This window comes from Microtus ochrogaster, chromosome 1 (assembly GCF_000317375.1).
Source record: "Microtus ochrogaster isolate Prairie Vole_2 chromosome 1, MicOch1.0, whole genome shotgun sequence".
Classification (NCBI taxonomy): domain Eukaryota; kingdom Metazoa; phylum Chordata; class Mammalia; order Rodentia; family Cricetidae; genus Microtus; species Microtus ochrogaster.
Genome location: NC_022009.1, coordinates 107,320,212 through 107,332,051, shown reverse-complemented (window position 1 = coordinate 107,332,051; position 11,840 = coordinate 107,320,212). Strand labels below are relative to the sequence as shown.

Genomic DNA, 11,840 nt, shown 5'->3' with positions numbered 1-11,840 from the left:
AATCCCAGCACTCGGGAGGCAGAGGCAGGTAGATCTCTGTGAGTTCGAGGACAGCCTATTCTAGAGTGAATTCCAGGCCAACTAGAGCTGTTATACAGAGAAAACCTGTCTCGAAAAAGAAAAGAAGAAAAAAAAGATGCTTGTTGCCAAGTCTGACAACCTTAGATTGCCCTTCAACCTCACTGGGGCACATTTTCCTCCTGATGAAACAATCCCTCCAAGGAGTGGAGCAGGGGAAGAAGAGGTCACAGATCCTGGAAAGCAGAGAGTTGGAGGCCCCCAGCGTTATAAAAGGAGTAGACAACTGCCAGGCTAAAGAGAAGAGACAGAGACAGTGGAGCTGTCTGCTAGCTGCGCAGAGAGCACCAGGGCTGCAGCGTTTGTACACAGATAGCACTCTGCTGTGGTGGGCTTTTCAGCAATGTAGCTAGTTGCCTTGAGATATCTCTGTTCCTTATAAGTAATCCCTTACCCACAGTCCTGTTAGCAGCCCCAGTAAAACTTACTGGTTCACCAAGCTGGACTTTGGTACAATTGTTACTCTGGACTGTTGTGGGTGAAGAGATGAGTGTGTTGCAACTCCCCAGGAAGTCTATCATGGAACCCCCCTCCACATGTGTGTGGATGTGTCTCAGGAGTGGGTGCATGCTCACTTGGACAAGTTCAAACTTAAAAACCCATTTTAAAAGTCAGATACACTAGACAGGGAGGGTCAGGAGGCAGAAGAAGCACACCTAGAGTTCACTCATGGGCCAGCTAACCTGGAGTATAACAGCACAGCAGGGAAATATGGGGGTGCTGGCCCAACAGGTTGGAAGGTGGCTCTTGACAACTACACACATCTGCACCCCCGTACCCGGAAATAATTAGGGCATGAGTGCTCCAACTTCATACATGGGATTAGTGTATTCTTAGGAGACTCTATGTTCTCCACTATGGAAGGACACAAAAAGGAAGTTCTCCCCCAAGCAATGAGACCACCCCTACCTTGCTGAGACTCCAGCCACAATAACTGTGCCAATAAGCTTCTACTGACTAGAAATTATCAACCTAAGGAAGGTATTTTTATCTAGTGTAAATAGACTAAGGTATCTGCTCTGCCTGAATCTCAAAAATGTGGTTACTGACTTCACCAACCAGATATTCCCAATACAGCTGAACACTCTATCACCATGAACCATATAACACTGCAAGTTATATCAATTATTAAATACATGGTCTTTGCTTAAGTATATAAATAAAAATTATTTTTTAGTCAACTTTCATTTTGATTACTTAGTAGTTCTAAGTTTTTCTTATTTCTGATTACTTAGATTTTCAATTAAATTAATTCTATGTAGCAATGTAATACTAAGTAACACATACTTTAACAGTTATGAAATTATCAGGTTTTCAACCCTTTTCCTTTATTTTGAAGACAAAGCCTTATTCTGTAGCCCTCCCTGGCCCTCGCACTTAGCCTCCCAAGTGCTGTGACTGCAGGTGTGAGCTGCCACACCCCTCTTTCAGCCTCTCTTAATAAACACGTTTCTCCAGGAAAGCCAACCACACCACTTGTGGTTTCCATCAAGAGTCTGCGGTTAAGAACATGTGACACAGTCCCATCCACCAGCGCGGGTCTCAAGGTCAGGTCTAGGGTCTTCAGACTTTTTTCTTTTTATCATTTTAGATTTTAGATTCATATATTAATGTTTTGGTCCCCAAGGTAGTGCTACTAAGAGGTGGGCCTAATGGAAGGGAATGCTCTTGAGAGCACAGGGGAACTACAGCTGTATCTTACTCCACAACAGGTTTCTGCCCTGATATGCTATACAAGCCCAAGGCAATAAAGAGAATAAAATGAATTACAAAGAGATGAAGCTGTAGGCCAAAGGCAGATCACTTGCCCACCATCTGCAGAGCCCTAGGTTCAGTCCCTAGCACCACTAAAAGCAGACACAGTGGTATACACTCATCCTCAACAGTTAGGACGATGAGGAAGAAGGATCATGACTTGAATGTCAGCCACGCACTACAAGACAAGAACCTGTTACAGAACCATACAAACAAAATCCTGTGAGTCAAAATAAATCTTCTATCTTTACAACTTTATTAGCCAGAATCCCACTGTAGTGAAAGAGGTTAGCAGTTACCTAATAAAGATATAGATACTAACAGATATCAATTCAGAGGCAGGCACAAGAGAAAGCTACCTGGCTACAGACATCTAATTCCAACTACATTTTCTCACATCACAATCACATCTTTAGGAACGTAATTGCTAACATGTCGTGGGTTAAAGCTAGATCAAGTAGCTTTTGGCTTGGTTTTGAAGAGCTCATTACTCCAAATACCTGTTTTGCAGCTTTTTTAGCTTCATGCTTCCTTTGATTTTTAAGGGCTGTTTTTGATAACGGCTTGTCACTTCCTGAATGTGGTTTCATATTCTGGGGAGGTTCATCTTCATGCTATGGAAAATGTAAAACAAGCACTTCTGAAATGGAGTCCAATAGCAAATTAAGTACCTTAACTAGTCTAGGACAATTTTATCAGAATTATTTAAGAAAACTGGCATGGAATGTTTCAAATCTCTTAATAGTGTTCTAAATAAGGGCCTCCCTATTAGCTGATATGTATCTTCTAGTTACAAAAGTCCAGGCAAAATTCACTTTAGTTTATAGAAACAATGAAATTTGTCTCAGGACTACTAGAGACGTGTAGTTCTCATGAAACTTGAGTAACAACAGCTTCTCTGTGGGGTTTTGATGTGATTAATAACATTGCGAAGCAACAACCTCATTTGTTTTCTTCACAACAAGAATCATGTTACAGCTCTTTACTGGGAAAGTTAAGTTGAAAGGTTAAGCATTGTTGAAACAGGCTATCTCAATGGGATTTGAGAGACTTTGAGATTTTTTTTTAGTCAAGAAAGAAGGATGTAGTTTTCGTTTTGTGCAAGCCAGGAAAAGGATAAGAAGTTTTATTCTTTGAACGTGTTATCTAATTCTCTGGGTACCAGTTTATTCAGCCCCTTTAAAAGAACATTCAGCTAGGGTGTGACTCCACTTCTCTAATAACCTCAAGAACATGGAGTTCATGCTCAGATATTCTTTATTAATATCAACACAGAAATTCAGACCACTGATCAATGTTCTTCTGAGCGCTGAAACACAGTTTGAAAGTATATGTGAATCTAACCAATATTCAGGAAATGTGAGGAACTAATGGCCCGAGGATAATAAATGTGTTTTCACAAACCAGAAGGAAAGGGCTGTAGAGTTTCACACAAAATCACTTTCCCCTGTGCTATAACTTACCAGTTTGGAATTGGTGACTGGTTTATTTCTTACTGGTGAAAGCGCTATAAAAGCCCAAAAGAGGAGGCGGTAGCAACTCCCACCCTATCACCAAGGCTCAGGCAACATTAGGATGAGGAGTTGAAAAGAACGTAAGGGGTGGAGGATAGGGAGGGGAGCTGTAAAATGCTGTCTTCTGGTTAGAGGTGGCTCTTACGTTTCACAGCAATTGGGGTTAGCTGATATGATCAAGCTAGCCAAACTCTGACATAGATTTGTCATATGTCATTTGACATACTAAGGCCACAGCCCGTACTGAAGAATTATTGGTAAGTGATAGTTGGGAGAAGCAGAATAATTGCTTTTAAGGATATGGCCATGGGTAAGACTCCCATTTGCCAAAAGATGGCCCCATACCCGTGCACAAATGAACAGCACTGAATGGACTTCCAGGGAGGGTTGTTTAAAAAACAACAACAACATGAAACTGGCAGGGGATTATGAGGACAGTTGGGGAGATAGAGAGTAGATATGATCATATTTAATTGCATATATATGTGAAATTCAAGAATAAAAAATTGTTTTTAAACTGTAAACCCCCTTAAATTAACCTTTCAGCCAGCTTAATATATAAGTTGATCAGCATCTTCATCTTCTGTGGGCCTTACAGAGCTCTCTGGAGTGTATTCTAAGAAGGTACTAAGCAACTCAAGCAATGAAGGAAAGGGCTGTAGAGTTTCACAAAAAAATCACTTTCCCCTGTGCTATTACTTACCAGTTTGGAATTGGTGACTGGTTTATTTCTTAAGGCTGGAGGTCTATAAGCTGTTGTAACTTTAGGTTCCTCACTAGGTACTTCACTTGGCACTGCTTGGTACTTTATTGTTTTTGCTGGAAATACTCCATCCAAAAATGGCTGCCAAGAGACCTGCCATAATTCTCCATTTGATGGCACATCATACTTATGCAAGACAGAGCCAGTATAATGCCAAATCTTAAACCCATTATTGACACGTAACCTGGGAGCACATGTAGCAGTTAAAATATGTTCACCATCTGGGCACCAGGCAAAATACGTAGAATCAGAAGCCACTGGTTTAGAAATCAGTTTATAGTTTTTAACATCCCACACTTCCATTTGTCCCCGAAGATTTCCAAATCCAGCCAGTACTAATATATGTCCATGAGGGCTATAGTAGGCTGCATTGCGAGGACCAGTCCCGAAATCAAACACAGGATCACACTTCAGGTTGAAAACCGTCGCTTTCGCAGGCATAAAACCATAAACAGCACAAAACTCAGTAGAGCTAGAATTCCAAACAACATCATAAATTGGGCCATTTTTTGCTAGAAAAAAAATATAAGATACAAATCAACAGTAAAAAAAAACTATATGAACACTAGTGCAAGATACAAATAACATTCATAATCATGTCATTTTTTCAAACTTTAAAAATATTTTTCATGATATACTATGAGTATTAATACATAATCATACATCCAAGAACTCCCATAGAATTTTATTATCTTCTAAACACATTGGCAATATGGAAGCCAATATAAACTTACTGTAATACTTTATTACTAGAAATAAAAAACATTTTTAAAAATGAGGCTTTGCTAGGATGTCCAGGCTAGTCAAATTCCTGAATTCAGATGATCATCCTACCTCCAAAGGGCTGAGACGCAGACTACCATGTCCAGCAATAGTTGGTTGGTTTTTTTTTTTTTTTTGAATGAATACCTGCACATTACTATACAAATACAAACTATATAAAACTATATAAAATTACATGCCATAAAAAAAGTGTCTATCAAGGCAACCCATTTTATTTCTTGAATATCCTTTTAGAATATTTTCTTGAAATAAAGCATCTTCTCTAAATACAAAAAAAATGACAAAGTTCTAGGCTTTCGTTAATACCATATTTTGGAGATTTTTCTACATGATCATGTTAAAAATCTGCCTCAGCCTCTGCCTCTGTAATTCATTATAAACCACCCTGATCATTTCTCCAGTGCAAGTGCAGACAAACATAAGAAGGTAGCTATGGACAGACAGTGGTGGGTCACACCTTTAATCCAGCACTTAGAGGACAGAGGCAGGTGGATCTCTGAATTCAGGGCCAGCCTGGTCTACAAAACCAGTAGTAGGACAGCCTGTGACACAGAGAAACACTGTCTCAGAAAACAGACAAACAAAAAGGATAGCTGTGAGGTTACTGACTTGGCAATGCCCTCACAACGTTCCACAATGCTCTGTGAAGCAGCTGCACCGGTTTCCATGCCCATCGGTAGATTCTAGGGCGCAGGTCTCCTCGCGTTCACACTATACAGTTTATTTTTACTGATTAAATTTATGACTTGGTTTTGTTTAATTAGTGCTATCTTTTAATAATTAAAAGTAATTTCATTTGTTTTCTGGTAGACTAATTTTCCTATAATTCCCATTTCTCTTCCCAGTTATTGAGTAGGCATAGGCAACTTTTGAAATTAAGTTTACCCTTTCTTATACTCATACATCCCTTGTCTGCTTGTTGTTATTTTTGGATATTTTTTCTGGGGTCTCTTATAATTCAAGTCAGACTGGAACTCAATATGTAAATGAAAATGACCTTGAATCTCTGACCCTCCTCCATCTGCTAAATATTGGGATTAAACGTATTTATTACTACACTTAACCTTGTCAGCTTAAAAAAAAATCTTTTTGCTTACCTAAGTTAGTAGATTCTTCTAACAGATTTTACATATTACAAATTTATTGTATTTTCCTTAGGATTTTTGTCTTGCTTAGAAAATATTTTTTTTTTATTCCAAGATTTTTTATAATTCCAAGTTTTCTCACACTTTTATAATAATGTTATATTTAATGTTTATATTATGTTTATAATGTTTATTTTATAAAATAAGTGCTAATTTTATAACAACTAATGTCTACAAATATACAGATCTATTTCTATATACTTTATTTTATACATACATTAATTTTTCATAAGCCAGATCTAAATGCTCTTAAACTGTTTTACATTTTAATATCTTGTAGTATCGGAATTTCCCATGGCTTCTTAATGGTTTTCAAAATAGTCTTGTGTTAATCTTTTATTACCAAATTTCAGACCAGTTTATCTAGATTGTTTTTTTAAAAAAAAAATCTGATTGGCATTAAAATGTTAAATTTTAGATTAACTAAGAGAGGAATGCCATCATTTATAAAAGTTTACTGATTAATGTTTAGAGTTTATCTGAAGAGTTTATCCCATAGGCTCTTATAGTGTGTTTCTTGGTGTGTCTTACTGTATTTAAAAGGCTGTTATTTGACTGTGATTTCATTTATACAAAGACAAATCCAGTGTCGTCCTTTTTTAGATCTGTTGTAGTTACTTGATATGTCAGGTCTCTGTTTAACTTCTTGTTTCAGTGGGTACAGGGCATTTTGGAGGGGACACTATGGACTATTTCTCTACTTACACATGTTCAATTCAAAGGGAAAAAATTAGGAAGCTGCTAGAATTGAAAAACTATTATTCTGGGCGGGAGAGTTGACTCAGCAGCTAAGTGCCACTTGTTCTCTTGCAGAAAAACAGAGGTTCAACTCCCAGCAACCAATGGCAGCTCACGACCAATGTAATTCCAGTTCCAGTGCACTCTTCTGACCTTCTTGGGCCACAGGTATGTGTGCACACAGCATACAGTCATACATGTAAGCAAAGCACTCAGACACATAAAGTAATAAAATAAGAAGTCTAAGTAAAATAACTATTATTCTATAGTTAATTTAGCGTATTCAGGTAACATTGTTGGACTTTATTCTCATTTCTGCAGCAATTATTAAACTTACTATATCTGCTTGCTGCATTAGTTAAGTGCTCAGAAAGCAGCTATAGAAAACCACATCACCCAGAGATTTTACTCCTACTCAAGAGCTGGCATAAGGCTAACAAACTAACTGGAGTCTGCCAAAGTCAGGCTTGCTTGAGGATGACTTTAAGTCTGTCACTGAAGAGGAATTTTATCAGAAATGTTATCATGGTATTTGGGTTTATCACTTGATTAAGAATTTAGACTGTTCCAGGCATGGTGGCACACGCCTTCAAACCCAGCACTCAGGAGGCAGAGACAGGCGGATCTCTACAAATTCGAAGTTGGTCTGGTCTACAAAGCAAGTTAAAGAACAGCCAGGCTATTATATAGAGAAACCCTGTCTCAAAAAACAAAAACAAAAACCAAACAATTTAGGTTGTATTACCTTTATGGCATTGTGTGTGTGTGTGTTTTCTTTTACTGTTATTGATCTTAACCACAAGGAAAACTGTTAAGGCGTACTCACGTAATTGTACTACAGCACTCTCTCCATTTGTGGCAATGTAGTGCAGAGTTTGTTCTCCATAGTAGGAAGCTCCTGTCTTGTCAACCTCTGTACTAGCGATTACCAGCACAGCAGTAGCTATAACAGTGAAGCAGTATCCAATTAGATTCAAAATACAAGTTAAAAATCACCTATACATTCCTTTCTTTATATGTGTGTGTGCACGTGTGTATGTGTGTGTTTGTGAGAATGTCAAAATTAACATCTGATAACAAAATTTAAAAATTATTCATCATACCTTTCTTATTCCAAAGCATCGTAACCTTATCAGCTTTAAAGAAGCTTTTATTGGCCAGGGCTGCATGAGGTCCAGCAAAGTTGGGGTACTGATACAGTCTAACAAATGAAGGCGCACCTTTACTTCCTGGGACATAGACTGCCACCTAAGACACACATGCACAAATGTGTATTTTAGAAGCATAAAATCTGAGATGGATGCTTTTACAATTACTTTTAAAAAAAGAGAAAAGAGTTAAGTTCTATAGAAGTAAATAAAAACAGGAATTACCTTATAAGGTTGGCTTCCAGGTGATAAATTAAAGTCATTAACTTTTTGCAAATGTAATTTATTTGCAATTGTGTCTAAAATGAGAGGAAATGGATTACAGATTGATAATAAGTTAACAAAAATACAACAAACTCAGAATTCATTATAAAAGGCTATTATAACTACAAATTGTTCATTGCAGTTTCATGCAGATGAGGCAGAGCAAACCGACAGAAAAGGCATGGGTGGGAGCCAGGAAGAACTAGGCTTCAATTCCAATAACCAACCCATTTACTAGATGTGTAAACTCGGGCAAGTAATAAGATGATGTTAACTATACCCCACTAACTTCTCAGGAACTGATGACAATGACAAGCACATGGCATATGCCCCAATAAATGCCAATCTTTACAGTAAAAAAATTCATAGAGACCATTAGATGGGAAAGACTGGCCTCAGCTTGCTAGGGCAAAATGTGTATACAGAAATTCTATTTGATAAATACGATAGCTGATACTGACTACACTATCCTAAGCAATGAGAATCCATGTTAATAAGCAATAGTGTTACCTTAGCTAATGGGATAAATACAACAATAATACTTAGGATGGCCCTAACCCTATAATGCCACCAAGGAAAGGAAAACTATGTATTTAGATTATGGCTAGTGATGTGAAACCCTGGGGACAGACTCTTAGCACTGAAGACAAACAAACAAACAAACAAAAAACTTTGAAAAATGCATTTAAAGCAAATAATAAAGTTATTTAGTAAGTCTTTTCATACTAAAATTGTTGTTTTCAAAGAAGTGAATTTCATTGTTAACATTCCGCGCACAGATAACTTCATCATCTGACCAGGAAGGACACCTGTATCAAAAGAAAGAGAATTGGAAAGAGTAAAACCTTGTTAAAGCTATGATGCTGTTTAAGATAAAACACTTACATCACACCTGCTACCAACAGTACTAATAGTATAATTAAATGGTGTATCATTAAAATATATTGTTTCTTTTTAAAAACTAAAAGGGATATTTTACTATAATATGGACCTATAGATTTAAAAACCCTTAAACAACAGGATTTTAGAATAATTTATTTTCAACGTCAATACTAAAAAAACAAATATATACAATGATATTAGCAATATCGTGAAAATGTAACTTTCTGGACTGGAGAGATAACTTAACAGGCCAGAGAGCAATATTTAAAACCACTTGTTCTTGCAGGCAACCTGGGGTCATTTCCTAGCACCCATATTGTAGCTCACAATCATCTACAACACTAGTTCCAGAAGATCTGATGACTTCTGACCTCCAAGGTCACTAGGCTCACGTAAGGTAAACATATATACATGCAGGCAAAACATTCTTAAAATAAATCTAAATATTTTAAATAGCACTTTAAAACATTTATTTACCAGTTTTGCATTTTTTTCTGTATGAAAGATTTCAAACATGTTCCAGTTTTCACGTCATAAAGCTGCAGGTTGGGTACCCCAGCTGTGCCATCTTTAGAAGCTGCAATAAAAATTTTATAGTGATTGTCTTCTAACAGTTGTTAAGATTTCATGCTCACAAAAACCTTGAATAGTATTAAGAATATTAAATAAAAGAATTGCCTACAATCAACTTTTCCTCGTCTTTAATCATTCATTGCTAAAACCATGACAACATGACAGTTGTTTGATTAAAGCCCATCTCTGAAATGAATGCTTGTAAGTTTTAAGAATACTTGACAGATTTATTTATTAATTCTGACATTATTGTCAAAGGGATTAAGTCATGAAGGCTTGTACTAATAATTTATGATTTTCAAAGTCCCTTCAATTTACTTGGAAAAACAAGATTCATTAGAGTCCAAGCCTCTGGAAAGAATAAAACCCTAAGGCTTATAACCAACAATGAACTATTATCATTTATTTATTTGTTTGTTTGTTTGTTTGTTTGTTTATTGCCATTGTTAGAGAATGGTTTACCCCATTCTTCCTTCTTTTTTTATACGAGACAGTCATATATATCCTAGACCGACCTCACGTTCCTGCTGAGAGTGACATTGAACTTCTGATCTCTAAGTACTAGAATTACAAGCATGTGATACTTCAACCAGTTTACATAGCGTGGGGATCAAACAGAGGCCTTATGAATGCTGGCAAGCACTCTACCAACTGAGCTGCATCCCAGCCCTAATAAAAAGTTCTTAACACAGCCTTTATAGCACTTTTTTCTCTCTGTATGGATAGAGCATGGCTATATGAAGTTCCTATGTCGTTACCATTATATGGCTTTAACTGTGTCAAACAGGACAGTTTCCTACCCTTTCTGTTCTTGGAGACAAGGTCTCAATCTAGTCTGACTCTTCCCCACCTCACAGTCCTCCAGCTTCAGCCTCCCATTAGGACTGGACTCCACACTGTCATAACACACGCTTGTTTCATATTCTATCCACTGTACTGTCTTTTGCTTATAGTGATTAATAAAAATGTTGACTAAGAGCCTGGCGATGGTGGTGTACGCCTTTAATCCCAGCACTCGGGAGGCAGAGGCAGGCGGATCTCTGTGAGTTCGAGACCAGCCTGGTCTACAGAGCTAGTTCCAGGACAGGCTCCAAAGCCACAGAGAAACCCTGTCTCGAAAAACAAAACAAAACAAACGAACAAACAAAAAAACGTTGACTAAATCATTATTATTCCAGATTTTTACGGATCTTTTCTAGCCAACAGTTATTTCCCTTCTAAATTTTCTTTTGCAGTTTTCTTCTCCTTTATCTCATAACTTACATTTTCACTTTACTTCCTGAGTTATGCTATTTGCAATGAAATATGGCCCAAAAATATTAAAAGTAAAATCCTAGAAATAACTCATTCATTTGAAATTGCCTACCATCTTAAGTGATGAAACTTGAGCCATCCCGTTCTGTCTAACTGGAACACAAGTATTTCTTTTTAATAAATCATCCTTTGAAAAAAATTATTTATTGTTTGCTTGCTTCTTTATTATTTATTTAGAGGCAAAGTCTCACTATGTATCTCTGGCTTTCCTAAAACTCACTTTGTAGAGCAGGCTGGCCTTTAACTCTCAGAATCCACCTACCTCATTAATCACCTGTGGGTCCAGTATATCCATACTACACCCATATGCTTCTCCCCACCCAACAGTCTTCCTGGTGATTATATTTACTGGCAGAGGACACAGTACTTTCACCAAGTAACCCTTATTTTACTTAATGAGAGGAACACAAAAGTAGTGATGCTAGCAATTTGCATAAGAGAAGCTACAGAGAACTTCCTCAAAGTAAAAAGGTTAAAGTTCTTATTTAATATAAGATAATGCTGCCTCATTGCAGACGTTAAGGTTGGTAATGGGAATGAATCGTCTATCCATGAAATTATGAACAAAATGTTCGTGTTACTTTTTCTGAGAAGCCCTAACAGTTAAAAGTTACAGTCACAGTACTGTGAGTACTTGGTTAAGATGAAAAAGGCTGGGGCTGTGGGTGTAACTCAGGTGGGAGGGTGCTTGTCTAGCATGCATGAAGCCCTGGGTCTGGTCTCAATCACCACACGGATGGAGCAAGGTGCTATATATCTGAAATCTCAGCATCCAGCAGCAGTGCAGACAGTAGACCAGAAGTTCAAGATCATCCATGGCTACAGAGTGTGAGGACAGCCAGGGCTACTGGATCTGGAGCCTGCTTAAAGGGTGTGGCTTACT

At 37.5% G+C, this 11,840-nt stretch overlaps 1 protein-coding gene across 1 annotated transcript in view; it reads right to left on the bottom strand.

Moving 5' to 3' along the window:
* The window catches only part of Eif2a (eukaryotic translation initiation factor 2A), a 27,402-nt gene that overhangs the window by 3,711 nt on the left and 11,851 nt on the right, over positions 1 to 11,840 (bottom strand). The window contains exons 5-11 of the mRNA XM_026778895.1: positions 9,548 to 9,647; positions 8,915 to 8,997; positions 8,150 to 8,223; positions 7,880 to 8,024; positions 7,603 to 7,719; positions 4,051 to 4,622; positions 2,334 to 2,447 (exon numbers count right to left, since the gene is read on the bottom strand). Of these exons, the coding sequence (XP_026634696.1) occupies positions 2,334 to 2,447; positions 4,051 to 4,622; positions 7,603 to 7,719; positions 7,880 to 8,024; positions 8,150 to 8,223; positions 8,915 to 8,997; positions 9,548 to 9,647 (1,205 nt within the window). The remainder of the gene's footprint in view (positions 1 to 2,333; positions 2,448 to 4,050; positions 4,623 to 7,602; positions 7,720 to 7,879; positions 8,025 to 8,149; positions 8,224 to 8,914; positions 8,998 to 9,547; positions 9,648 to 11,840) is intronic.